At 41.2% G+C, this 21,754-nt stretch overlaps 1 protein-coding gene across 6 annotated transcripts in view; it reads right to left on the bottom strand.

The window, feature by feature from the left end:
* ACSL3 (acyl-CoA synthetase long chain family member 3) overlaps positions 1-21,754 on the bottom strand; it is a 116,333-nt gene that overhangs the window by 33,427 nt on the left and 61,152 nt on the right. For all 6 annotated transcript variants that reach the window (XR_004647042.1, XM_034780969.1, XM_034780971.1 and 3 more), the window contains 3 exons: positions 15,765-15,874; positions 6,599-6,737; positions 1,095-1,245 (listed from right to left, as the gene is read on the bottom strand). Coding sequence is in view for 5 of the 6 variants with exons in the window: in XM_034780969.1 (XP_034636860.1) it covers positions 1,095-1,245; positions 6,599-6,737; positions 15,765-15,874 (400 nt within the window). In the remaining variant the exon portion in view is untranslated. The remainder of the gene's footprint in view (positions 1-1,094; positions 1,246-6,598; positions 6,738-15,764; positions 15,875-21,754) is intronic.

Here is a 21,754-nt window from a genome sequence, read left to right as displayed (position 1 = left end):
AGAACCAGAAAAGGTTAAAGAATGTGTGTGTGCCTGAGAATCAATCTCAGTATTCTTGAGCATATATGTGTGGTTTCAAAAGTTGTGAAATGTTCATTTTAATTTTAGGGGCACTGAGGAAAGAATGTTATTTACTTATCAGGGAACAAAAGATTCAAAAAGTGATCACTTATAATTAAGACCACAAAGACTTCTCCAGAGGGAAGAGTCTATGCTATACCAACTAGAGGTGCAGCATAGAATTTACGCTAGAGGGGGAAAGAGGAGAAGGGGGCTTTACCCTGCCTTTGTGCTCTCCTGATTCCGGGGTGCTCAGGGCTTCAGCGGTCCCGAAACATAATTTAGATAGCTCTAAGGGGCTAACTTACATCAGCTTCCACAGACTGCCCTCTGAGCCATAGTGCTGCCCAGAATCTCTGCAGCACTCCATGCTGCAACTCTGACCCTCATATGCCCCTCCTGCCCTGGCTTGCTATTTAGATTTTTGATAGTCATTTGGATTTTTTTTTTAAACCTTTAAAAAAAAAAAATCAATAAAAATAAGTCACTCTATTCAGAACATTCCCAGTAAATGCTTTAATTTATATTTCAGTGAGATGTCATGCTCTTAACTTAAAGCTAAAATCTACCACATAGTAAATGGACAAATAATCAACAGCACTTCCTTTGAAAAACTTGGAGAAAATAGTTGTATGCCTGCTTGTGGTCAACAACTTCGCTATTGATACAATGAAACTCTCCACAATAAGGGGAAAGATCATCCATGTGGGACATAGAACTTACTCGGTGGTCAGTCCAAGACTGTGGAATGAACTCCCAATGGAACTAAGGACCACCACAAACCTCACCACTTTCTATTCCAAGCGCAAGGCCCATTTCTTTGACCTTGCCATCTCTAACACAAGTACGTGGAAAAAAACAACATGATAGACGTTAGTCAGAATAATAATGCATTACTGGAAAATGCTCAAGGTACTATGGTGGTAATGAGTGCAGTATAACACTTTATATAGAATAACTAGTTACACAATAATTAATCTATGATTGCATGTAATTACAAGCCATCTTTAATGAAAATTTCTATTGGTACATACCCCAAATGAGGAATTCTTTCAGCCATCCCAGTTATGCCAGCAATAAGGTTGCAATGAGAAATCATGACTCCTTTTGGAAGTCCCGTAGATCCACTTGTGTACATGATTACTGCAATATCTGAGGGTATAGGCCTGGCTTGCTGTTTGCTTACTGTAATTTTTATTAAAAAAATTATGCCCAATATATAGAAAGCATATAAAATTTAATAACTTAAATACTAAAACATATTATAGTGATTATTCTGATAAGGAACTAGACATTACTACTTTTGTGACAATTTACATTCAGTGGGACAAACTGGCCAATCCCAGGCACCTTCACAGGGAGAAAGAAAATTTAAAGTGCCCCCTAACTTCTCTGCATCATCTATGAATACTGTGTAGCTACACTAGAGTAAAAATCAGACTTTGAGAGTTTACTACATCTCAACCACACACCTGGATGGAAGTGGGTGGGAAGAATGGGGAATGAACAAAGCTTTTGTTCCCACCCTCAATGTGCTGGACAGCACAGCTGCACTGGCATGGAGGAGATGTCTGCTGCATCAGATATAGGGTAGGATATATCCCCACCAGAGCAGGGTGAGGAACCAGGAGTGTGACTGAATCAATCTGCTTCTGTGTGCTCCTGGGGCATAGCAACACACTGCCCCATACATAGGGCTCAGGAAAGCCACAATTGAGACAATGTCAATCCTTAAAACCATGTTCTGTTCACCTACTATAACTTCTATGAAGATGGTGTAATTCATTTGAAATAAGTAATCCACACTGAACTGTAGGAATTTAAGCCCTAATCCTGCAATTTATTTCCTGTAACTAACTTTTTGCTTGAGTAGTCTGTTGACTTCAATGCATTAAGTTAAACAAATGCATAAGTGTTTGTAGAATTGGGGCCCTTACTTGTATATAAAATTATATTTGCTATATTTGTAAGTTTACTAGTGTTGGACAGACTAATTCACCTTTTGTTTATTTTTTTGCCCTTGCATACAGAGTTCTGTTTTATAGGCAGAGCTGGTAACAGTAAGTCACTTTCCATTATAAGACCCTATTTTCAGTTGCTTATAATTTTATCAAATGTTCCATGCCAGGTGTCTATTGGAGGCTGACTATATTTTTAATGTTTACAAAAAAAACAGTTCAGCTGTTTCTAAGAATGAGATAATGGAAAATACACTGTTTTGCGCATGTTAAAAAAAAAGTCTTACAAACATTTCGTAGAGCAGCTCTAGTGCCTACATATCTTGGAGCAGGAATCTGAAATATGGGTGAGCAGTCTTCTTGGTGTCAGGGGCATACCTTTTTCTGCCACCATGAAAAAACTTGTGCCCTTTCTAAGCTACTGTTAGAATCTGGCAACTAACATCTCAGAAGATCCCATCTATGCAGAACAGGACTATTACTGTAACTGCTCATCCTGGCAGCCAGGGCCACTGTGGTGTTAGGCATAGGGACAAAGCAGGGATACAGAAGCAGGTGTGACAGAAACATCTGTGGGTGAGCAAAGGGGAAAACAGAGGCTGAGTAGGTTGGCAAAGAAAGGTCTGTAATCAGTAGATATCACTCCCTTCCAGAACCTGGAATAGAACCCAGGATTTCAGAGTCACTATATTCTGCTGCATAGCAAATGGCTACAAAACACATTGGCAAAGCATGTCTCTCATCACCCTCTAGGGATTACTCCACACTATCCATTATTCCATTAGCTCAATGGGTAGAGGTCCATGCTGTAGATCAAAAGGCACTAACTCTGCTGATGACCCATATGGAGAGTCAATATTGTCCCACATGACAGAATTCCTGTGGTTTTTTTCCAAATTTTTTTTAAACCTAAAAAATTACATTAAAAAAATAAACCCTGTATTTAAATAATGTTAAAGTTGCAAAGTCAAACACTCAAAAGTTAGGAAATAGCAGAATTAAGGTTGCCTACGCAACCATATCTCAGTCCCCTTGCATGTATACATTATGACACACTCTTTAATTACATAATTACACAATATTTTTTCTACAGGACTTGTGCCTTATTCAGTGCCCAGGACGGATGTTGCTCAGGGACTGAATCAGGGATCTGTAGTAAATGAGACAGCCCTCTGCAGGACCCTGACTTATCTGCTGGAGAGGCTGCGAGGTGCGTAGTGAACAATGCAAAGGACTGCAGGGAGAAAAGGGATATTCTTGTGATTCGGGCAGCTGAACAGCACCTTGAAGAACTGAATTCTATCCCTGTCACACAATTCCTTTGTATTTAGCAAGTCACTTAGGCCAGATTTTTAAAAATATTTAGGTGTCACCATTGCAATGCCTAACTGATTAAGGAGCCGAAAGATCATTTTCAAAAGGGATTTATTCACTAAAACTGTCACTGGGATTTTGTAAAAAGTGACAAAGAGTCCTGTGGCACCTTATAGGCTAACATATGCTATGCTCCAATACGTCCGTTAGTCTATAAAGTGCCACAGGACTCTTTGTCGCTTTTTACAGATCCAGACTAGCACGGCTACCTCTCTGATACTCGGATTTTGGTTTCTTAGTGCCTAAATCCCATTTGAAAATGAAATTTAGATTCCTAAATCTGTTTAAGTGTTGCAATGCGGAGCATAAAAATCTGGACCTTAAACCAAAACTTTTCACAAGTGCCCACTAATTGTGTGTTCTTTATTTTATGGATGCTCCACTTGGAACACATAGGTTCAGATTTGCAAGAGTACTGAACATTCAAAACTGCAACTGTGCACTGAACATATGAACTGCTATAGAAACGCTAAGCACTCTAAAAAACCAAAATCAGGCCTTAAGCATCTCCAATTAGACACCCAAAATTAGCAAGTACTTTTGACAATCGTGGTTTTAATCTCTACAAAACTTGGTTTGTAAAATGGGGATAATACTACTACATACCACACGGTAGTGTTGTTAAGGAAAGGCCATTAATGTTTTTAAATGCTGAAATATTATTACAGTGATGAGTTCTACAGAAAAGCCCATGAGGAAAATTATAATTCTGTATTCAGAGAAGAGTTTGCATGGTGTGCAGTAAATATGGAATGGAGCACTGAGGAGCATAAAAAGAAGTATTGCATAGCTACCCAATCAGTGAGTACTGTCCATCATGGGCAATAAATGAAACCGGGTCCAATGGAAAAAAAAAGGTGTTCATGTAATTAAAGAGCATATCATAATGCATAGGACCAAGGGGGTTGAATTAAGGTTGCACAAGAAACCCCAATTATGGCATTTTCTAACTTCTGAAAGCTTTACTTTGCAACGTTATCATTCTTTTAATGAAGTTTTTTGTATGCAATATTAAACAGACTGAAGCAAGGTAAAACATAAGGCCTTTTATTTGGTAAAGTAGAACCTTAGAATTATGAACACCAGAGTTACAAACTGACCAGTCAACCACACAACTCATTTGGAACCGGAAGTACACAATCAGGCAGCAGCAGAGACAAAATAAAAAAAGCAAATACTGTACAATACTGTGTTAACTGTAAACTACTAAAAAACAATAAAGGGAAAGTTAAAAAAAGATTTGACAAGGTAAGGACACTGCTTCTGTATTTGTTTCATATAAATTAAGATGGTTAAAAGCAGCATTTTTCTTCTGCAGAGTAAAGTTTCAAAGCCGTATTAAGTCAATGTTCAGTTGTAAATTTTTGAAAGAACCACCATAACATTACAAACATTTCAGAGTATTCCCGAGGTGTTTGTAACTCTGAGGTTCTACTGTACTTTGAACAACAATATTCAACTGATTCAATATGAAGCTATATTAAGTTCTGCTGGTAGAGGGCTTAAAATTTTAATAGCACATAGAGCTAGCTCATAAAAAAAAAACACAATCTCTCCTTTAAATGGAAAAAGAAGAACAGGAGTACTTGTGGCACCTGGAGAAATTAAGCACTTGTAATATTGGGAACAAAACTGCACAAAATATTATTCCCATGTAATCAACAGCAGATGTACTAATCACACACCCCTTCTCCAAAAACATAGTTCCATCTAACATTCACATGACCTAATGATTAAAAGGATTCTGTAACCCAAACAAAAAACCCCACACAACACTCAGAAGGGGGTGGGGAGGGATTCAGAGGAACTCAATGCATGACATCTGAAGAAATCAGATGAACCAACTTTTTAGCAATAAAAGTGAGAATTTTCTGCTACTTAGCGAGATGCATTAAAACATTTAATGTCAGGGAAATTCAGATTTCTGGTTCTAAGGTGTTAAAGAAATTAAAATTACAATTCAAAAAATTGGCATAATATATTTTGATACCTTCAAAAACAGGTGGGCAAACTACAGCCCGCGGGCCACATCCGGCCCGCAGGACCATCCTGCCTGGCCCTTGAACTCCTGGCCTGGGAGGCTAGCCCCCGGCTCCTCTCCTACTGTCCCCCCTCCCCTGCAGCCATGCGGGCAGCACTCTGGGCAGTGGAGCTGCGTGCTCTTGCAGGGCAGCGCGGCAGCGTATCTAGCTCCGGCCAGGCGGCGCGGCTGCCAGACATGCTGCTCTGAGCAACATGGTAAGGGGACCAGGACAGGGGGCTGGAGGATCCTGGGGGGCAGTCACGGGACAGGGAGCAGTTGGATGGGGCGGAGGTTCGAGGGGGAGGCACAGCCAGGGGATGGGGAATGGGGGGGTTGGATAAGCGTGGGAGTCCCGGGGGGCCTGTCAGGGGGCAGGGGTGTGGATAGGGGTCAGGGCAGTTAGGGGACTGGGAACAGGGGGTTGGGGGGGGGATCCCGGGGGCAGTTAGGGGCAGAGGTCGCAGGATGGAGCGGTTAGGGGACAAGGAGCGGGGGGGGGGGGGGGGGGGGCACGGGGGGGGAGGGGGGGGGTCAGGGGGCGGGAAGTGGGAAGGAGCCCTCCATACAATTTTGCAACCCCAATGTGGCCCTCAGGCCAAAAAGTTTGCCCACCCCTGTTCTAAAATACAGTAAAAATAATTTAAACAAAGTTGTAATAGTCCAAATTTAAAACAGATTTTACATGTTACTTCTAGTGTGTATTTATGCCCAAATTTAGCAATATACCAAAGTGTAAATAAAATATACTATATTTTGTGGTCTCTAAATACCTTGAATGCTACAAATTAATGCATGCTTCTTCATCAATGTGGGAAAAATGACCATACTACAAAGTATTATTCAATTTATACGAAATTTAAGGACAGGGAAAAACAGCTTTAATGCAAGTCTTTCCACCCTGCTTTTTTGAAAAACCCAACATGTCAAGAGAAAAAGCCGTGTGGCCAAAAAAAAAAAAAAAAAAAAAAAAAAAAGGGGGAAAATTTGTATCTTTCTGTGTTTTTCCAATTAAAACTTTTCAATAACAAGTTGCATCAAAAAGCAATTTGTTAGATATATAATTTATACATAAATGATTTAACAAGATTTTCAGCAGTAAAGGGCTATAATCTTCCTCTCCTGACTCAGTTAGGGTTAAGCTGGAATACAGTTTCTGCAACCCCAATATTTTAAAAGTACATACCATTATCTGCCTTGGCCCCCATTGCTTGCACGGAAGCCATAGTGTGAACAATGATACCCTTGGGGAATTCTGACCATGTTGTTGGTTTGCCATCCACAGTAATAATATGCCTCAATAGTGGAACCTGAGAAACAATTTCCTGTGGAAATGGATACATATGTTTCATTTTGCACAGAAAGCTGGTGCAAAAGTTTGTGCCAGGAAAGAAACAAAATATTTTTACTGCACATATAAAATATTATTGATGTAAACGACTAAATTGTAATAAAGTCAGTCTTTGGGTAAAAACTGTCAGATTTCTGGGACATCAGGATTAATCTAAGCTTTTCTTTAAACATAAAATTAAGGCCAACATTTTCACAACTGTCCACTAATTTTGGGTGCCTCCACTTTTGTGTGCTCTTGTTGAGAAGATGTGCTGGCCACCTGCCACTCCCACCGAATACTGATGAAAAGGATCACTCTGTCGATTCATAGGTAACACTAAGCTCAGAATGAATGTCTCAGTTTGTCTTCTCTGCTATTTCTTGTAATGCAATGTTTAGTATGGTATTTAAAATATGCTCTGCAGCAAATAGAAGTCTAGCAAAATGAATAGTCAAATAGTATTTATTACTAAAAGGAAAATCTAAGTTTTAGTGCAATTAAGAATACTGACCACAATTCTAAGGATACAAGACAAAATGTAAAATGCTGGTCAGAGAAAATTCTAACACACATGCGTACATAAACACTCTATTCATTCAAGTTTTTATTTGCTCAGTACAAATTCTTGTAACTATCCAAAAGGAAATTTAAAAATACAGTTTAGGGATTCCTGACTCTAAATGGAACATCACAATTTTTGGCTTTAAAAAAAAAATGTGTTGCACCAGCTCAGGGGTCTAATGGCTGCACAATGTGCTACTACATGTGGAATGCAAATTAGAAGTCCCTCTTCATATCTTCTGAGTCAGTAAGGTCTTGGAGCACTCTGAATATTCTGCACTCAGCTTCTGGAGAAAAATGTAATTTAAAGACCAATCCAATAGTCCTAATGACTAACAAACTCTTAGGTATATATTAAGAACTAGTCTTAATAATACAATCAAGGGTTCGATTAATTTCTGAGTGGGAGGAATTAACTATTTCACAAATAGCATTTTTCAGAGGCTTAGTGAAAACTTTTTTTTTAATCTTATCCAAACCTCTTTATGGAAACAGTTACAAAAATACAGTAGTTAGTTATACTACTTTAGAATTTATAAAAAGGTACTTACATTTCTGCATATATGCATTAGCCAGTTTTTGGATCTTAAATTATTTAAGATTTCAAATTGAATCCATGAATTAATGACAAAGCACTGACTTTTGTTTAAGTAAAATTGATTCCATGCTGAGTGTGGCCATTTTTAAGCTGGGGAAAATTTTCTCATCAAATTTACTTATTTTTCCAACTACACCTCTACCAAAAAATCTTACCGCGTTATAGGTGAAACTGCGTTATATAGAACTTGCTTTGATCCGCTGGAGTACGCAGCCCTGCCCCTGGAGCACTGCTTTACCGCGTTATATCCGAATTCATGTTATATTGGGTTGCGTTATATCAGGGTAGAGGTGTACCATGCTAAATTTAACATTCTTATTTGTAATTAGAAAGGATGCTATTAGACTTGACAGGTTTAACCTTTAAGCTACTTTAATAAAAATGCTTAAGCTGATCTCCCATTTCTAAAAATGACACTGACTCATAAACACAAGGGTGCCACGTTGCACAATCCATTGTCTGCTGGGAAAACAATTAATAATAAACTAGGAGTGCTGAATTTTGTCACATTTATTATTGCATATGTACTTTATGCATTATTCTGCTCTGCCCATTTGCTTCATTTCTGATCACTCAGGATACTGAAAGTACATAACCATGATCTTAGAATGCTCTACAAAACACAAGTAGGGCTAACCTCACCTGCCCTGTTTTCTGCTAAAGGTGACAGATACAAGACTAACTCTTTTACTTTCTTTGGCATTGTTTTCACAAGCCAAATGTGAGCATTTTTCTGCACCAATCCAGCTCTTTTGTATTGAGGTATTTTAGCTACCGAGCTCAGTAAGGTTAAATAAGATATTAAAAATGCCTGCACCTTGTCTACATAATAGCATCCTCAATTTGTAGGACCAGTATAGCTGCACCAGTGCAAATAAAATTATTATTAATTTTCCCAGTGTAGTGGCACTACCCCATCCAAATTCTTCTACTGAAACCATCAACTTAGTATCTGAATGACTCAACACTAGTAAGAGAGTTAAATCACTGGGGTAACACTTTCTGAAGTCTTGTTCGGCTACTTTAGATGCTAGTAGATGGATAAATTAACATGCTTTCTTGCTTACTTATATAACTTATGAGTCTGATTCTGCACTGCACTGCTTTGCAAAAGGGTAATGGGCTTATAAAGTATGTGTAACCCCCTAACAAATCAGACTGGTAGCTTTTTACACCTCAACCCTGCAACGTCCAGCAGGTGGGCAGCTTCCTGCTATCTGTAAGAGGAGGATACTCACCCTGTGCAGTAACTGATGTTCTTTGAGAGAGTGTCCCGGTGGGTGCTCCACTCCAGGTGTTGGTGCGTCCCTGCGCCTTCACTTGGAGATTTTTACAGCAATACTTGTACCAGTTGTGCATGCGCAGAGCCTGTCCCCCCGCTCTGAGTGTACCTTAAGACTACGCGTGCGCAACCGGTCTCCTCAGTTCCTTCTCTACAACGGATGCTTCCCCAACTCTGAAGTAGAGGGGAGGAGGGTGGGTAGTGGAGCACCCACAGGGACACTCAATCTCGAAGAACGTCAGTTACAGGTGAGTAACCTTCTCTTCTTCTTCTTCTTCAAGAGATATATATCCCTGTGGGTGCTCCACTCCAGGTGACTTAAAAGCAGTGTATCTCAAGGAGGTAGGGACTTCAGATTTGGTAGGAATGCAGTAGATAATACAGCTCTGCTTAATCATGTATCAGAGAGAGGGTCTTGAGTAAGGGCATAATGCTTAACAAATGTGTGTTCAGAAGTCCAAGTGGACGCTTTACAGATGTCAGCCAGAGGACCTTTGCGCAGAAAAGCCACGGAGGTAGCCACAGATCTAGTGGAGTGAGTTCTGATGCCGGCTGGATGCATAACTTTCTTTATCTGATAGCACAGTTAGATACACCCAGAAATCCAGTTTGAAAGTCTCTGGGTAGAAATAGGTGTCTCTTTGGAGCGCTTCGCAATGGAGACAGAGTCTAGAAGAGTTTCTAAAGGGCTTGGTTTTATCCAAATAGAAGGAAAAAGCCCTGCGTACATCTAATGTATGCATTGTGGTGGATTCAAAAGAGTTTGCATGTGGTTTAGAAAAGAAGGTTGGTAGTTGTATTGGCTCATTGATATGGAATGACAAATGCACCTTTGGAAGAAATTTGGGGTGTAGTAGGAGGGTAACCTTGTCCTTAAAAAATAGTGTGTATGGTGGGTCCGCCATGAGAGCTGCTATTTCTCCTGCACATCTGGCGGAGGTGATTGCCACTAAGAATGCTGTTTTCATGGAGAGGCGTAAGAGGGAGCAAGTGGCTAGGGGCTCGAATGGTTGTTGAGTTAAGCAAGAAAATACTAAGTGAAGGTCCCACGGAGGGGTAGGTGGTTTAATATCCAGGTATAGGGATTGGAGCCCTTTGAGAAAACGCTTCGTGATTGGATGAGCAAAAACAGAGGTATCGTCAATCTTGTCATGAAAATTTGTAATAGCAGCTAAGTGGACTTTGATGGAGCTGAAAGAAAGGCCAGATTGCTTAAGGTCTAATAGGTAGTCAAGTATGGGCGGAAGAGGTGCAGAAGTAGGAGGAAGTTGTTTAGTTGAGCACCACTGTGTGAATCGCTTCCACTTTTGGAGATAAGTGATGCGAGTAGATTGTGTTCTGCTATGTAGGAGCACTCTTTGAACCTGTTCTTCGCAGTCACGAAGAGGTCCAGGGTTGGATAGCCCCAAATGTGGAATATATCACGTATGATCGTGTCGTTTATCTCCCATTCGTGATCTCAGGGAAAACGTCTGCTTAGTTTGTCCGCAGTGGTATTCAGGGCCCAGGAAGATAGGTGGCTGATATCTGGATGTTGTTCGTGAGGCATCAATTTCAGAGCTTCATGGCTTCTGTGCAAAGCGAGTGAGATCGAGGCCCTCCCTGCCTGCTGACATAGAACAAGCATGCAATGTTGTCTGTCATTATCTGACCATGTTGGTTCTGAATAAATGGGAAGAAGTGATGGCAGGCATTGCGTATGGCTCGCAGTTCTAGGACATTTATGTGTAGGGAGGCTTCGGTGGAAGACCATAGCTCTTGGGGTGTGTGGTGGGACATGTGCACTCCCCATCCCATGAGGAACGCATCAGTAGTCATTATGAGTAATGGGGGTCCTGGAGAAAAGGGACTCCTGAGCAGAGGTTGGAGGGAACTGTCCACCATCAGAGGAAGTCTTTGACTCTGAAGGGTATAGATAGAGACTTGTTTAGAGCGCATACGTTCGGTCTGTAAACGGTGGCCAACCGAACTTGGAAGCACCTCATGTATAGGCGTGCATTTTTGCAAGAAAGTACACGAGGCCATGTGGCCTAATAGTTGCCGGCAGTCTCATGCAGTGACCTGGGGACTGCTGTGAAGTTTTGTAACCAGGAGTTTTATGGTGTTGAAATGATCAAGCGGGAGAGACGCTATTCCCGTTTGGGAACTGAGGTGCGTTCCTATGAACTCCAGTTGTTGGGTAGGAGATAAGGTGGATTTGTTTTTATTTGCAGGCCAAGGGAAAGGAAGCAAGTGACGATAAGCTGCGTGGATCGAAGAGCTTCATTGAACGTTGAGCTTTGTGGAGACAACCATCGAGGTAACGAAATATTATAACCCCCCGTTTCCTGAGGTGGGCAGTAAACACAGCTAGGAGTTTGGAGAAAACTCGGGGGGCGGTAGATAGGCCGAAGGGCAACACCCTGATTTGAAAATGTGTTGAACCAAGGGTAAAATGAAGAAAACGTCTGTGGGCTGGGTGAAAAGTCACATGAAAATAAGTGTCCTGTAGGTCGAGGGCTGAAAACCAATTGCCCTGCTCCAGCACTGGGATTATGGTGGTGAGGGTAACCATTTTGAACTTTTGCTTTTTGATAAATTTGTTTAGCCACCTGAGGTCGAGGATCGGTTGCCATCCCCCGGGTTTTCTTTTCTGTTAAGAAGTAATGGGAATAGGAAATATAACTCTGAGGGCCTATTGTAATTATGCAAAGTGTGGGCCATTAATGGTGGTTTGGAATCTTGATGGCTCCCATCAACCAAGATAATTGACTGGCTCTGTTTTACTTGTGAGTCTTCCTGTATATGTGTGTGCTGGCAAGTGGGTAATGAAGTCTTACAGTGACATGCGATCACGTCACCTGAACTGGAATCCATCTTTAACCCTGGTGCTTTTCCATTGAGAAGGGGGGGGTGGGAACCCAGAGGGACAAAGGATTCCCGTCTTATGCAAAAGATATATAAATGGGTGGAACAGAGAAAAGGGGGCAGCCATCATGAGAAATCCCCTAGCTACCACCTGAGCTGGAACAAGGGCTGTACCGGGGAAAGGACTGTATCCAGACTAGGAAGGTGTCCAATCTGTGAAAGAAACTTATTGAAACATCTCTGAGGATGAGATTTTATCTGTATTCAGCTTTATTACTGTATTAGGCTTAGATTTGCGTGTTTTATTTAATTTTACTTGGTGATTCACTCTGTTCTGTCTGTCATTACTTGGAACCACTTAAAACCTACTTTCTGTATTTAATAAAATCACTTTTTACTTATTAATTAACCCAAAGTTGGGGTGGGGGGGGGCAAACAGCTGTGCATATCTCTCTATCAGTGATATATAGGGCGAACAATTTATGAGTTTACCCTGTATAAGCTTTATACAGGGTAAAATGGATTTATTTGGGGTTTGGACCCCACTGGGAGTTTGGACCCTATTGGGAGTTGGAACACGTCTGTAAGTTACTTTCAGTTAAGTCTGCAGCTTTGGGGCACGTGGTTCAGACCCTGTATCTGTGTTGGAGCGGACTGGCGTATCTGGCTCAACAAGACAGGGTACTGGAGTCTCAGGTTGGCAGGGAAAACAGGGGAAGTAGTAGTCTTGGCAAGTTGGCAGTTCCCAAGGGGGTTTCTGGAACCCAACCTCCCACAGGGAGAATGGGCGTAGGCAGTACCCAAAAATAGGGGCAGGTGGTATAAGCGTTGAAGTGGGAATATTGTTTTCTATACCCTTGACCAAGGCTTCAAATCTGCTTATTGGTCGGAGGGGCTTGAGACGCTGCCAAGGAGTTGCGACAGCGGCGTTGGTATCTGGCTCTCTGGTGTTGCTGTTAGTCATGAGACCTATGGAATTGCTGGGTGTATGTGGAGTAGCGTGGTCGCTGGTAAGGCTGGTATCTGTATTGTCACCTTCTGGTCATAGAGGTTTGAATTCCTAGAGAACGGAGAGTTGCCCTGGAGTCCTTCATGGAGTGGAGTAAGTCATTTGTGGAGGAGGCGAATAGTTTGTCACCCTCGAAAGGGAGATCCTCAATGGTACTCTGGACCTCTCGGGGAAAGGAAGAGGACGAGAGCCATGACCCTTGGCACATCACGACTGCTGTGGCAGTGACCATGTCACAGTATTGGCCACTTCAAGGGCAGCCTGAAGAGCAGTGCAGGAGATGATTTGTCCCTCGGAAACTATGGCTGTAAATTGTTGTTTCTTTTCTTCTGGAATGTGATCAATAAAATCCATGAATTTATTGTAATTTTTGTGGTCATACTTTGCTAGAACGGCTGTATAAATAGAAATGCGAAACTGCAGCATGGGAGAAGTGTATACCTTACGTCCGAGCAGATCTAATCGCTTACTGTCCTTGTCGGAAGGGGTGGAGCAGGGAAACTGGTGTTTGTTCGTCTGGTTAACTGCATCTACTACCAGTGAGTTTGGCGCTGGGTGAATAAAAAGTAATTATGAGCCCTTGGAAGGAATAAAATACTTTCGGTCTGCTCTCTTACAGGTAAGCAGGCTTGCAGCCGGGGTTTGCCAAATGGCCTTGGCAGGTTCTAAAAGGGCTGTGCTGATAAGTAATGCAATTCTAGAAGAAGAAGAGGGCTGCAGGATGTCGGTTAGCTCATGCTGCTGTTCAGGAACTTCCTCCAGGTTAATTTGTAGCTCACTGGCAACTCTTTTAAACAGGTTTTGAAATTTTGAGAAGTTGTCCAAAGACATTGGAGGAGGAGGAAGCAATGCTTCATCAGGCGGAACAACTGGTTCTACCGGGTTAGAGGCAGGCCGTGCTTGCTCTTGCGGTTGTGACAGGGCTGCCTGGTGTCTGGAGTCAGTGGCAGGGTTGTCAGCTGGTGGTACTGAGCAGGTCTCACGGCTGGCTAGATTGGTATAACGAGTGTGGTGCGAGTATAAGGAGCCCCTGGAGCCCAATATTGCCACTGTGGTAGGAAGGGCATGGGTGGTGCCATGCAGGAGTTCACGCACCATGAGGCAGGACCCTCGGAGTAGGACAAGGCAGCTTTTCTATGACCTCTCTTGACAGGGGTCTGTAGACGGTAGATCCGATAAGGTGAAAATTCTCCCTGCAGCCCAGGTTCCTCATCACTGGAGGAAAACTCTGCGGACCTTGCCTGAGGGTCTGGAGAGAAGTAGGTGTTAAGTAGGGGTGACTGCAAGATAGGTGACACCAGAGGTACCTTGAGTGTGTGAACTGCAGTGCCTCTGTGAGGGGAGGGCTGAGCGAGAGGAATTTGTTGTGAGGAGGGATTCCTCTGCACGGGTGTCCTAAGCCTTCTGTTACTGCCAGCTAGCTCAAAGGCTGACAGTGCCAAGAGAGTGAGAGGAGCCTGTGGGGGATCAGGCAGGCTAGTATGCATCGGCACTGCTTCCATTGTGGTGCCGAACCGTGCCTTGTGAGAGGCAGGCAACTGAAAGCCTAAACCCTTGGCACCAGAGGTTAGTGCGTCCACCGCAGTCGCAGGCAGGTTTCGCGTGGCGCCAGAGGAGCCCAGCGCATCAAAGGTACTCAGCCAGGGGAGCGCGGGGAGGGAACCAGTACCCAGAAAAGGCTTGTCCCTGCAAATACCCTTTGCGGGTGAGAGAGACTGATGTTTTTTTTGAAGTTTTCTTTTGTCTCTTTGAAGCAAGGGGGCTGCGGTGTACAGTAGAGTCAGAGCCCAGGTCTGAGGCTGGTCCGAGACATTTTTGCAGCAGGAGCAGTTTTAGCCGCAGCTCCCTTTTTTTGCGTTACCCGATTTCAACTTGCTGCAGTGGATACATTTTTGGGGGATGTGGGACTCCCCCAAACATTTAATGCATTTAGAGTGGCCATCTGAAAGAGGGATGGCATCATTACAGTTAGAGCAGTGCTTAAAACCTGGAGAGCCAGGAATGTCAGAAGCGGCTGCACTGACAGGAACAAAAAAAGTTTTTGTTTTTGTTTTTTTTGCTTTAAAGAGAAGAGAAGAGATGGGAAAAGGGTACCTAACTATTACTGGTAAGCTAAACTAAGGGGTGGGGGGGAGTTGAACAAGGGAGAGAAGAAATTCTCTAATAAAAGTCTACTGAGCTCCGTCTCAGGCCGGGGATGGTAGGGAAGGAACTGAGGAGACCGGTCGCGCAAGCGTACTATTAAGGTACACTCAGAGCTGAGGGGCAGGCTCTGCAAGTGTGTGACTCATAGGAGTACTGCTGTAAAAATCTCAGAGCAAAGGCGCAGGGATGCACGAACCCCTGGAGTGGAGCACCCACAGGGACATCTCTCTCGAAGAAGCAGCCCTTCTAGTTTCAATGGGGTTGTGTATGGGCTCATCATTCCAAGCATGCATTGTACATTAAAAAGATTAAAGCCTTACTTGGTACTGGTACAGATAACTGCACAAGAGTCACGGAGTGTAAAATCACGCCCTACATTTTGCTTTAGAAAATGTTTGATATTCTGTTCTCTTATATTGTGAAAAAAGAAACAAATCTGTAACATGTTAAATACATGCATTACGAAAGGCAAGTAAATCAATAAATTGGGCCATATACATCAGCCTTTAGTCTCCAAAAACACCAGATCACATATACTACAACAGATTTATTCAAAAAGAAAAGGCATATTCCTTACCTTCAATTTTGTTTGCATCAGTTCTTTACTAGTAATGATGGTTGTCACCTCACTTTCATTTAGTCCGTGTACTATTGCTGGGCCTCCTAAAGTAGCATACAGTGTAACAACTGTGGGGAAAAAATAAACTGATGAATATTTATAATAAGGATTCAAGATATTTCAAAGGTCTTCAAAGAGTTAAAAAAAGGGGCCTCAGATTAACCAACTCTGGCAAGGGAATCAGAACCTGTGTTGCCAGCTAAGGTAACGGCCAAGAAGGTATGTAGTCTTACGGCAAAGTATATTATATGCATTTAAAAGAAGTGAACGCAAGTTTTAGTTTGCTTATGAGAGAAATCGAGAACAAATGTTGCTTACATGAGTATTTGTAGTTAAGCAAGCAATAACTGAATATTCCAAAAATCACACCAGCCCATGTAATCGTCTCTAGACTTGCTCCTCAATCTTCCTGGCTTTTATCATTCTAAATTCAGGCATCTGTTCTTAATTTGTAAAATTTTACACTGTACTTCATCTTCCCTCCATAGAAGAGGACTAACTTTAATTGATCAATTTCTTGTTCCAAAAATCATACATTCCATTACTAGACTTCTTGAACTGGTGACTGATCAGAAGCTATTTGTAAGTTGTAATTAATACAAGGTTGAACTTTTCTTAGTTTAAAAATGGGTTCAGAATTTCCCTTCAAACAATTTTGACAAACAGCACTTATAATTTCTGTCAAATACACAGACTTTCTCTGTGCATGGCTGGTACAGGTGAAAAAAAATTGCACCTGGGAGGCTCTGAATGTAGGTTTTGAATCCCATGCACCAGGTAATAAAACTTATGCATACTTGACCACTTTATGACACTAACACCAATGCTCATTTTTCATTTTAAACTTTAAAGGTGCATATTGATTGTCTATGAGGTTCAAAATCCTGATTCTCCTGTGTACAATTTTACACAGATGGGATAGAAAAATTTTGGGAATTTTTTTGCATTCCTCTGAAGCAACAGGAATTCTCTCCTACCAGAGAGCACTGTCATATTAGATACACAAGGAGTCTGATTCTGAATGGCAAATCCTACTTATCTAGTCAGGTATACAGCAAGTCAGTCTCTCTCTCTATATATATATATCTATATATATATAGATAGATAGATATAAAGCTCTACCACATGATGTACTTCTAATGATTCCCATTACTATTATCCATGTACATTATCTATAGCTAAACATCTGAAAACTATTAAATGGAAACAATCCTGATTCACAGTCTTTAAGCCCACACTTTGTGTGAGTTTGCCCCAAATCAGTTCCAGCTGTAATGAAGAAATATGAGTTTGAGCGGGAGGATCAGCACTGGTTGCAATTATACAAATGCTATAGTAAATTCATATACTGATATTACTATTAAACAAGACTCTACACTGATTTTCAATTATATGCAACATTCAGTTAAATTATAAGATGCATAACTGTAGTTTTCAGAGATATGTAATAGTTAAGGGTAAAAGTTTTCTCATTCACCAAATGCCAAATTCAAGTATTATTTTATTTAAATTAACTCATCTCAGATTTGTGTCTTTCAAATAGGGCTCACTGAACAGAGTATAAAATTTGCATAAAATTTGCATAAATTGTTTTACTTATAAGTTACATAAGCAAATAAATGTTTAATCTTGAAAGTCTAATTCAGTTATCTGCTAATGAAGTGAAAATAATATATTTTTATTTCCTGATTTGCATACTGTAGAATATATAGTATGTGACACTTTATAAAGTAAGTATTTGATAAGTTTGTTCTTCGAAACCGCAACTACAACTTTCCCTTAAATTTCCTAACCTTCTTCTATATGACAAAAATAGGATCAGTTATCTTTTTTATTTTTGCTGTGTTTAGTAGATTACATTAAAATCACCAGATCTGAACTGACTACTGCTGGTCTTTTCAAACATTGATTCCAATTCTGCAATCAGGTCTGCATATGCAGATCCTTGTGCCTCTGTGGTAGACCCAATGAAGTCAAAAGGACTCTCTGGTTTCATCTGTGGAGATCCAACAGTACGATCAGAGAAGAATTGTGTTTTCATATGGTAGGAAGAACGCTAATAAAAGAATGCATGAAACACCAATCCTGGAGGTGGAAGGAGGGAGGGGAAGATGGGTATTTTTGAATGTATATGAGCAAGACAATATACTAATTTTTGTCCTTGTGTAGTGGGGCAACTACCCCACTCTGGCATGGATGGGGTTGAAGCAAGCCAGAGAGGCTGCACAGAGCCCCTGCCAACACTGGAAGGGCTGATTAGAAGCCAATCAAGTAGAGGCTTGAAAGCAGCCCATCAGGGCCAGGCTGGGCCCTGTAAGAAGGCTGTAGGGCGGAGAGGAGCGCAGTCTCTCCCTGGAGGGCAAAGGGAGAAGAACTGGCTCTTAGAGAAGCACCTAAAACAGAGCAGTGCTGGGCAGGGTCAGCAGAGACTGGGAGAGCTCTACCCTGATGACTGCCAGACTGGGGCCCTGACACAAAGGGGCAGAAAAGATGCTGGGGCTATGGGGAAGTGGCCCAGGGAAGTAGGCAGTAGAGGAGAGTTGGAGGAGGGCAGTAAGTGGCTGCCGCTAGCGGGTCCCTAGGTCGGGAACCTGAGTAGCTCATGATTAGGAAACCTCAGTGATTACTTCATACTTACAATTTGGGTGGGAAGAGAACAGAAGAGGAGAAAGGGGCAGAAAGAACCAGTCAGAGGGAAAGAGGAAAAAAAATCTACTGTATAAGTCTAAAAGCAAATTTAACTTTACTTTTCCAAAATGGAATATTAACTGAGGAGTGAAGAGAGTTTAGTGCAGTTCACCTCTTGAACAAGTTGCAAGATCACTAATTCTTTTCACCTTTGGCACAATCCCTTATTTACAATGACAAGTTCAAGCACAGAAGATTTGCACCATTTTCAGAATCAGATATTTTTAAATTTCACTTGGGCTTCTATCTGGATTTAGTTTCCTGAAATTTTTAACCGGAGGAAAAACCCACTACAATTTAATTATATTATTGGACTAACTTTATTTTAGTAAAGTTAGTTCCCAATACCACCAAAGAAAAAGTCTCAGCCTATCAGTGGCTATGTAATTCTTGGAACTACTAATTCACTATGGTATACTAAGAAAAATGCAAAAGCAGCCAGTTTCTTTTAATCAAAAAAGTTAATCGTTGACCTTTATTTTTTTCTTGTTAAAAAAGTCCATCATAGTTTAGAACTGTTGCAGGGCAAATGCACATGCACATTGTTTTCTTTAATTTGGTGGGAGAAAAGTACAGAAGAATGCCTCTAGTTCCCACGAGCTCTCTCCACTTAGTCCGGTGACCCCTGTTATACAAACAACTTAGCAAAAATTAAGTTTCCCCAAGCCAACTAGCGTATTGAAACTACACAGTACTTGGAGAGAAAAGTATAATCTCTTGAATAATAATTTATAGAATTATTCACCTACAAAGCAAACAAGTGAAAAACAAATTAGTTATGTGAGAGAGCTGACTAGGCTGAGAGATTTATATAGTTTACAAGATGGTGCACTGACGTCATGGAGAAAAATTAAAAGCGAGCTATGACAGCTGCTAGCCACTATCACCAATGTTGATCTGCAAAGTCATCACTTCTCAGCAAAGGTACCTAACACTTTGAGGCACATTTGAGACTGCATTACATATACAATATTAAGTCTGAAATTTAACTTCTATTTGTATATTCCTTTTGGTATTGATTCAAGAACAAGTTAGAAAACAAAAACAAACTTCCAAGCACTAAATTTCTCAGCTAATGATATAGGGTGAAATCCTCACCCCATTGAGGTCAATGGGAATGTTTTTCATTGATTTCCATGTGGCCAAGATTTCACACACATTAAAATTAGACTCATTCACTCCCTACTACACCTCTACCCCTATATAAAGCGACCCGATAGAACACAAATTCGGATATAACACGGTAAAGCAGTGCTCCAGGGGGGCGGGGCAGCACGCTCCGGTGGATCAAAGCAAGTTCAATATAACGTGGTTTCACCTATAACGCAGTAAGATTTTTTGGCTCCCGAGGACAGCATTATATCGGGGTAGAGGTGTATGTGTCAAACAGATTAAAAAAAAAAAAAAGTATATTTTTCACTAAAAAGACTTCTGTGAGGGAGTCAAATCCATCCTAGAAGAAAAGCCCAGAGACACCCAACCTCAGATTATCAATGTATTAGGAGGCTATTAGGGAAAACGCAATACATGTTTTTGTGATCTTACTTATGTTTTTGTGATCTTACTTAACACTGACTCAGGTCTTTCAGTTGTTCCCAGTAGTTGCATAAGAGGTTTTGTGAATGAATAGATTTTGAAAGAGGGAAAAGTTCAATGCAACTGCTACATTACCAGTTTAAACTAGTTGTGTAAATCACTCTCTCACATACACACAACTTCTTTGAAACTTTAAACAATTTACAGGTCTTGAAATAAAAGTAAGTATAAAAAATTGAATATGTAGGATTTTTCTAATTATCAGATTATCTTAGTTTTGTGCAATTCATGAAATATATAAAATACACCAAAATATAGGAGTATGTCCATAAAAACATTGTATCCATCGCCAGACTGTCAGTGAGTATAAAACATATAAAGCATTCACTACCATATATTGTTCATACTGTACCATAAAAGATTACATTTTACATTCCAAGTGTATGGCACAGTATTGAAGGAATAAGTTTTCCTTTCTATATCTGCAAATTGGGAAAATACCAATGCTCGTATGTATAATTTAGCAGCAGCACAATAAGTGAATCATTTACCATATTGCTAAAGTTAGTTAAAATATAATTCATTCTGTTCTAAGTGACTACGTGAACAGTGCATGATAATATCATCTGCCAACAAAAAAGTCAGCCAAGTTCACACAAGATCACATACTGCTTAGACACTAAATAATATGTCAGACAGTGAGCTGAAGCACGTCTCAATGAGAAAATTTAAAACATTAAGCCAAATAAAATAATTCCACACACCACTCTACACCAGGGATCTGCAACCTTTGGCACGCGGCCCGCCAGGGTAAGCACCCTGGTGGGCCGGGCTGCTTTGTTTACCTGCTGCATCCGTGGGTTCAGCCAATCACGGCTCCCACTGGCCGCGGTTCACCACTCCAGGCCAATGGAGGCTGCAGGAAGCGGCGTGAGCTGAGGGATGTGCGGGCTGCTGCTTCCCGCAGCCCCCATTGGACTGGAGCGGTGAACCATGGCCAGTGGGAGCCACGATCAGCCGAACCCGCGGACACGGCAGGTAAACAAATCGCATGCCAAAGGTTGCCGATCCCTGCACTATGTTATCCATTGGGACATTTCACTATGTTAGAATTTTTTAAAGACTTTTTAAAATTTGTTAATCTATTTCATTTCCAAGGATAAAATAAATGAACAGTGCATCTTATTCCCTTGGGTGTTCATTCAGAAAATAATGTATTCCATAGAAGTGGAGGAGAATGGATCTGCACAGGTAACAATCTGAGGTCTCCAATTAGAGGTGAGTAACCCTGCTCATTTGAGAATTGCTGTACTGTGCAGATCCCTATCCTTGGGGGATTATCTAACAATAGGCATATTTATTGTTATCTAACAATAGGGATATTTAAAGATTACAGGATTGCTTCCCTAGACAGTGTAGACTCAAACCTTAAAAGCAAAAGAATACTGCATAAAAATATCAGATAAGTCAATTTAGTTACCCAATTTTGGCTAATATTGTCATAATTTGTATTATAATAGTGCCTAGAGATCTCAACTGAGATCAGGGCCCCATTGTGTTAGGCACTGTATAGATATTTAGGGATGAAGGGACTGTGTCTCAAAGAGATTACAATCCAAACATTAAAGACTGGGGATGGAATGGCACAAAGAGGGGTAAGCAATTTATCCAGGGTCACAAAGCGGGTCAATGGTAGCACCAACAAACCATGTTTCCCAAGTCAC

This window comes from Trachemys scripta, chromosome 9 (genome assembly GCF_013100865.1).
Source record: "Trachemys scripta elegans isolate TJP31775 chromosome 9, CAS_Tse_1.0, whole genome shotgun sequence".
NCBI classification, from domain to species: domain Eukaryota; kingdom Metazoa; phylum Chordata; order Testudines; family Emydidae; genus Trachemys; species Trachemys scripta.
Note: the sequence above shows the minus strand (reverse complement) of the source record. Positions and strands in the feature narration are given on the sequence as shown.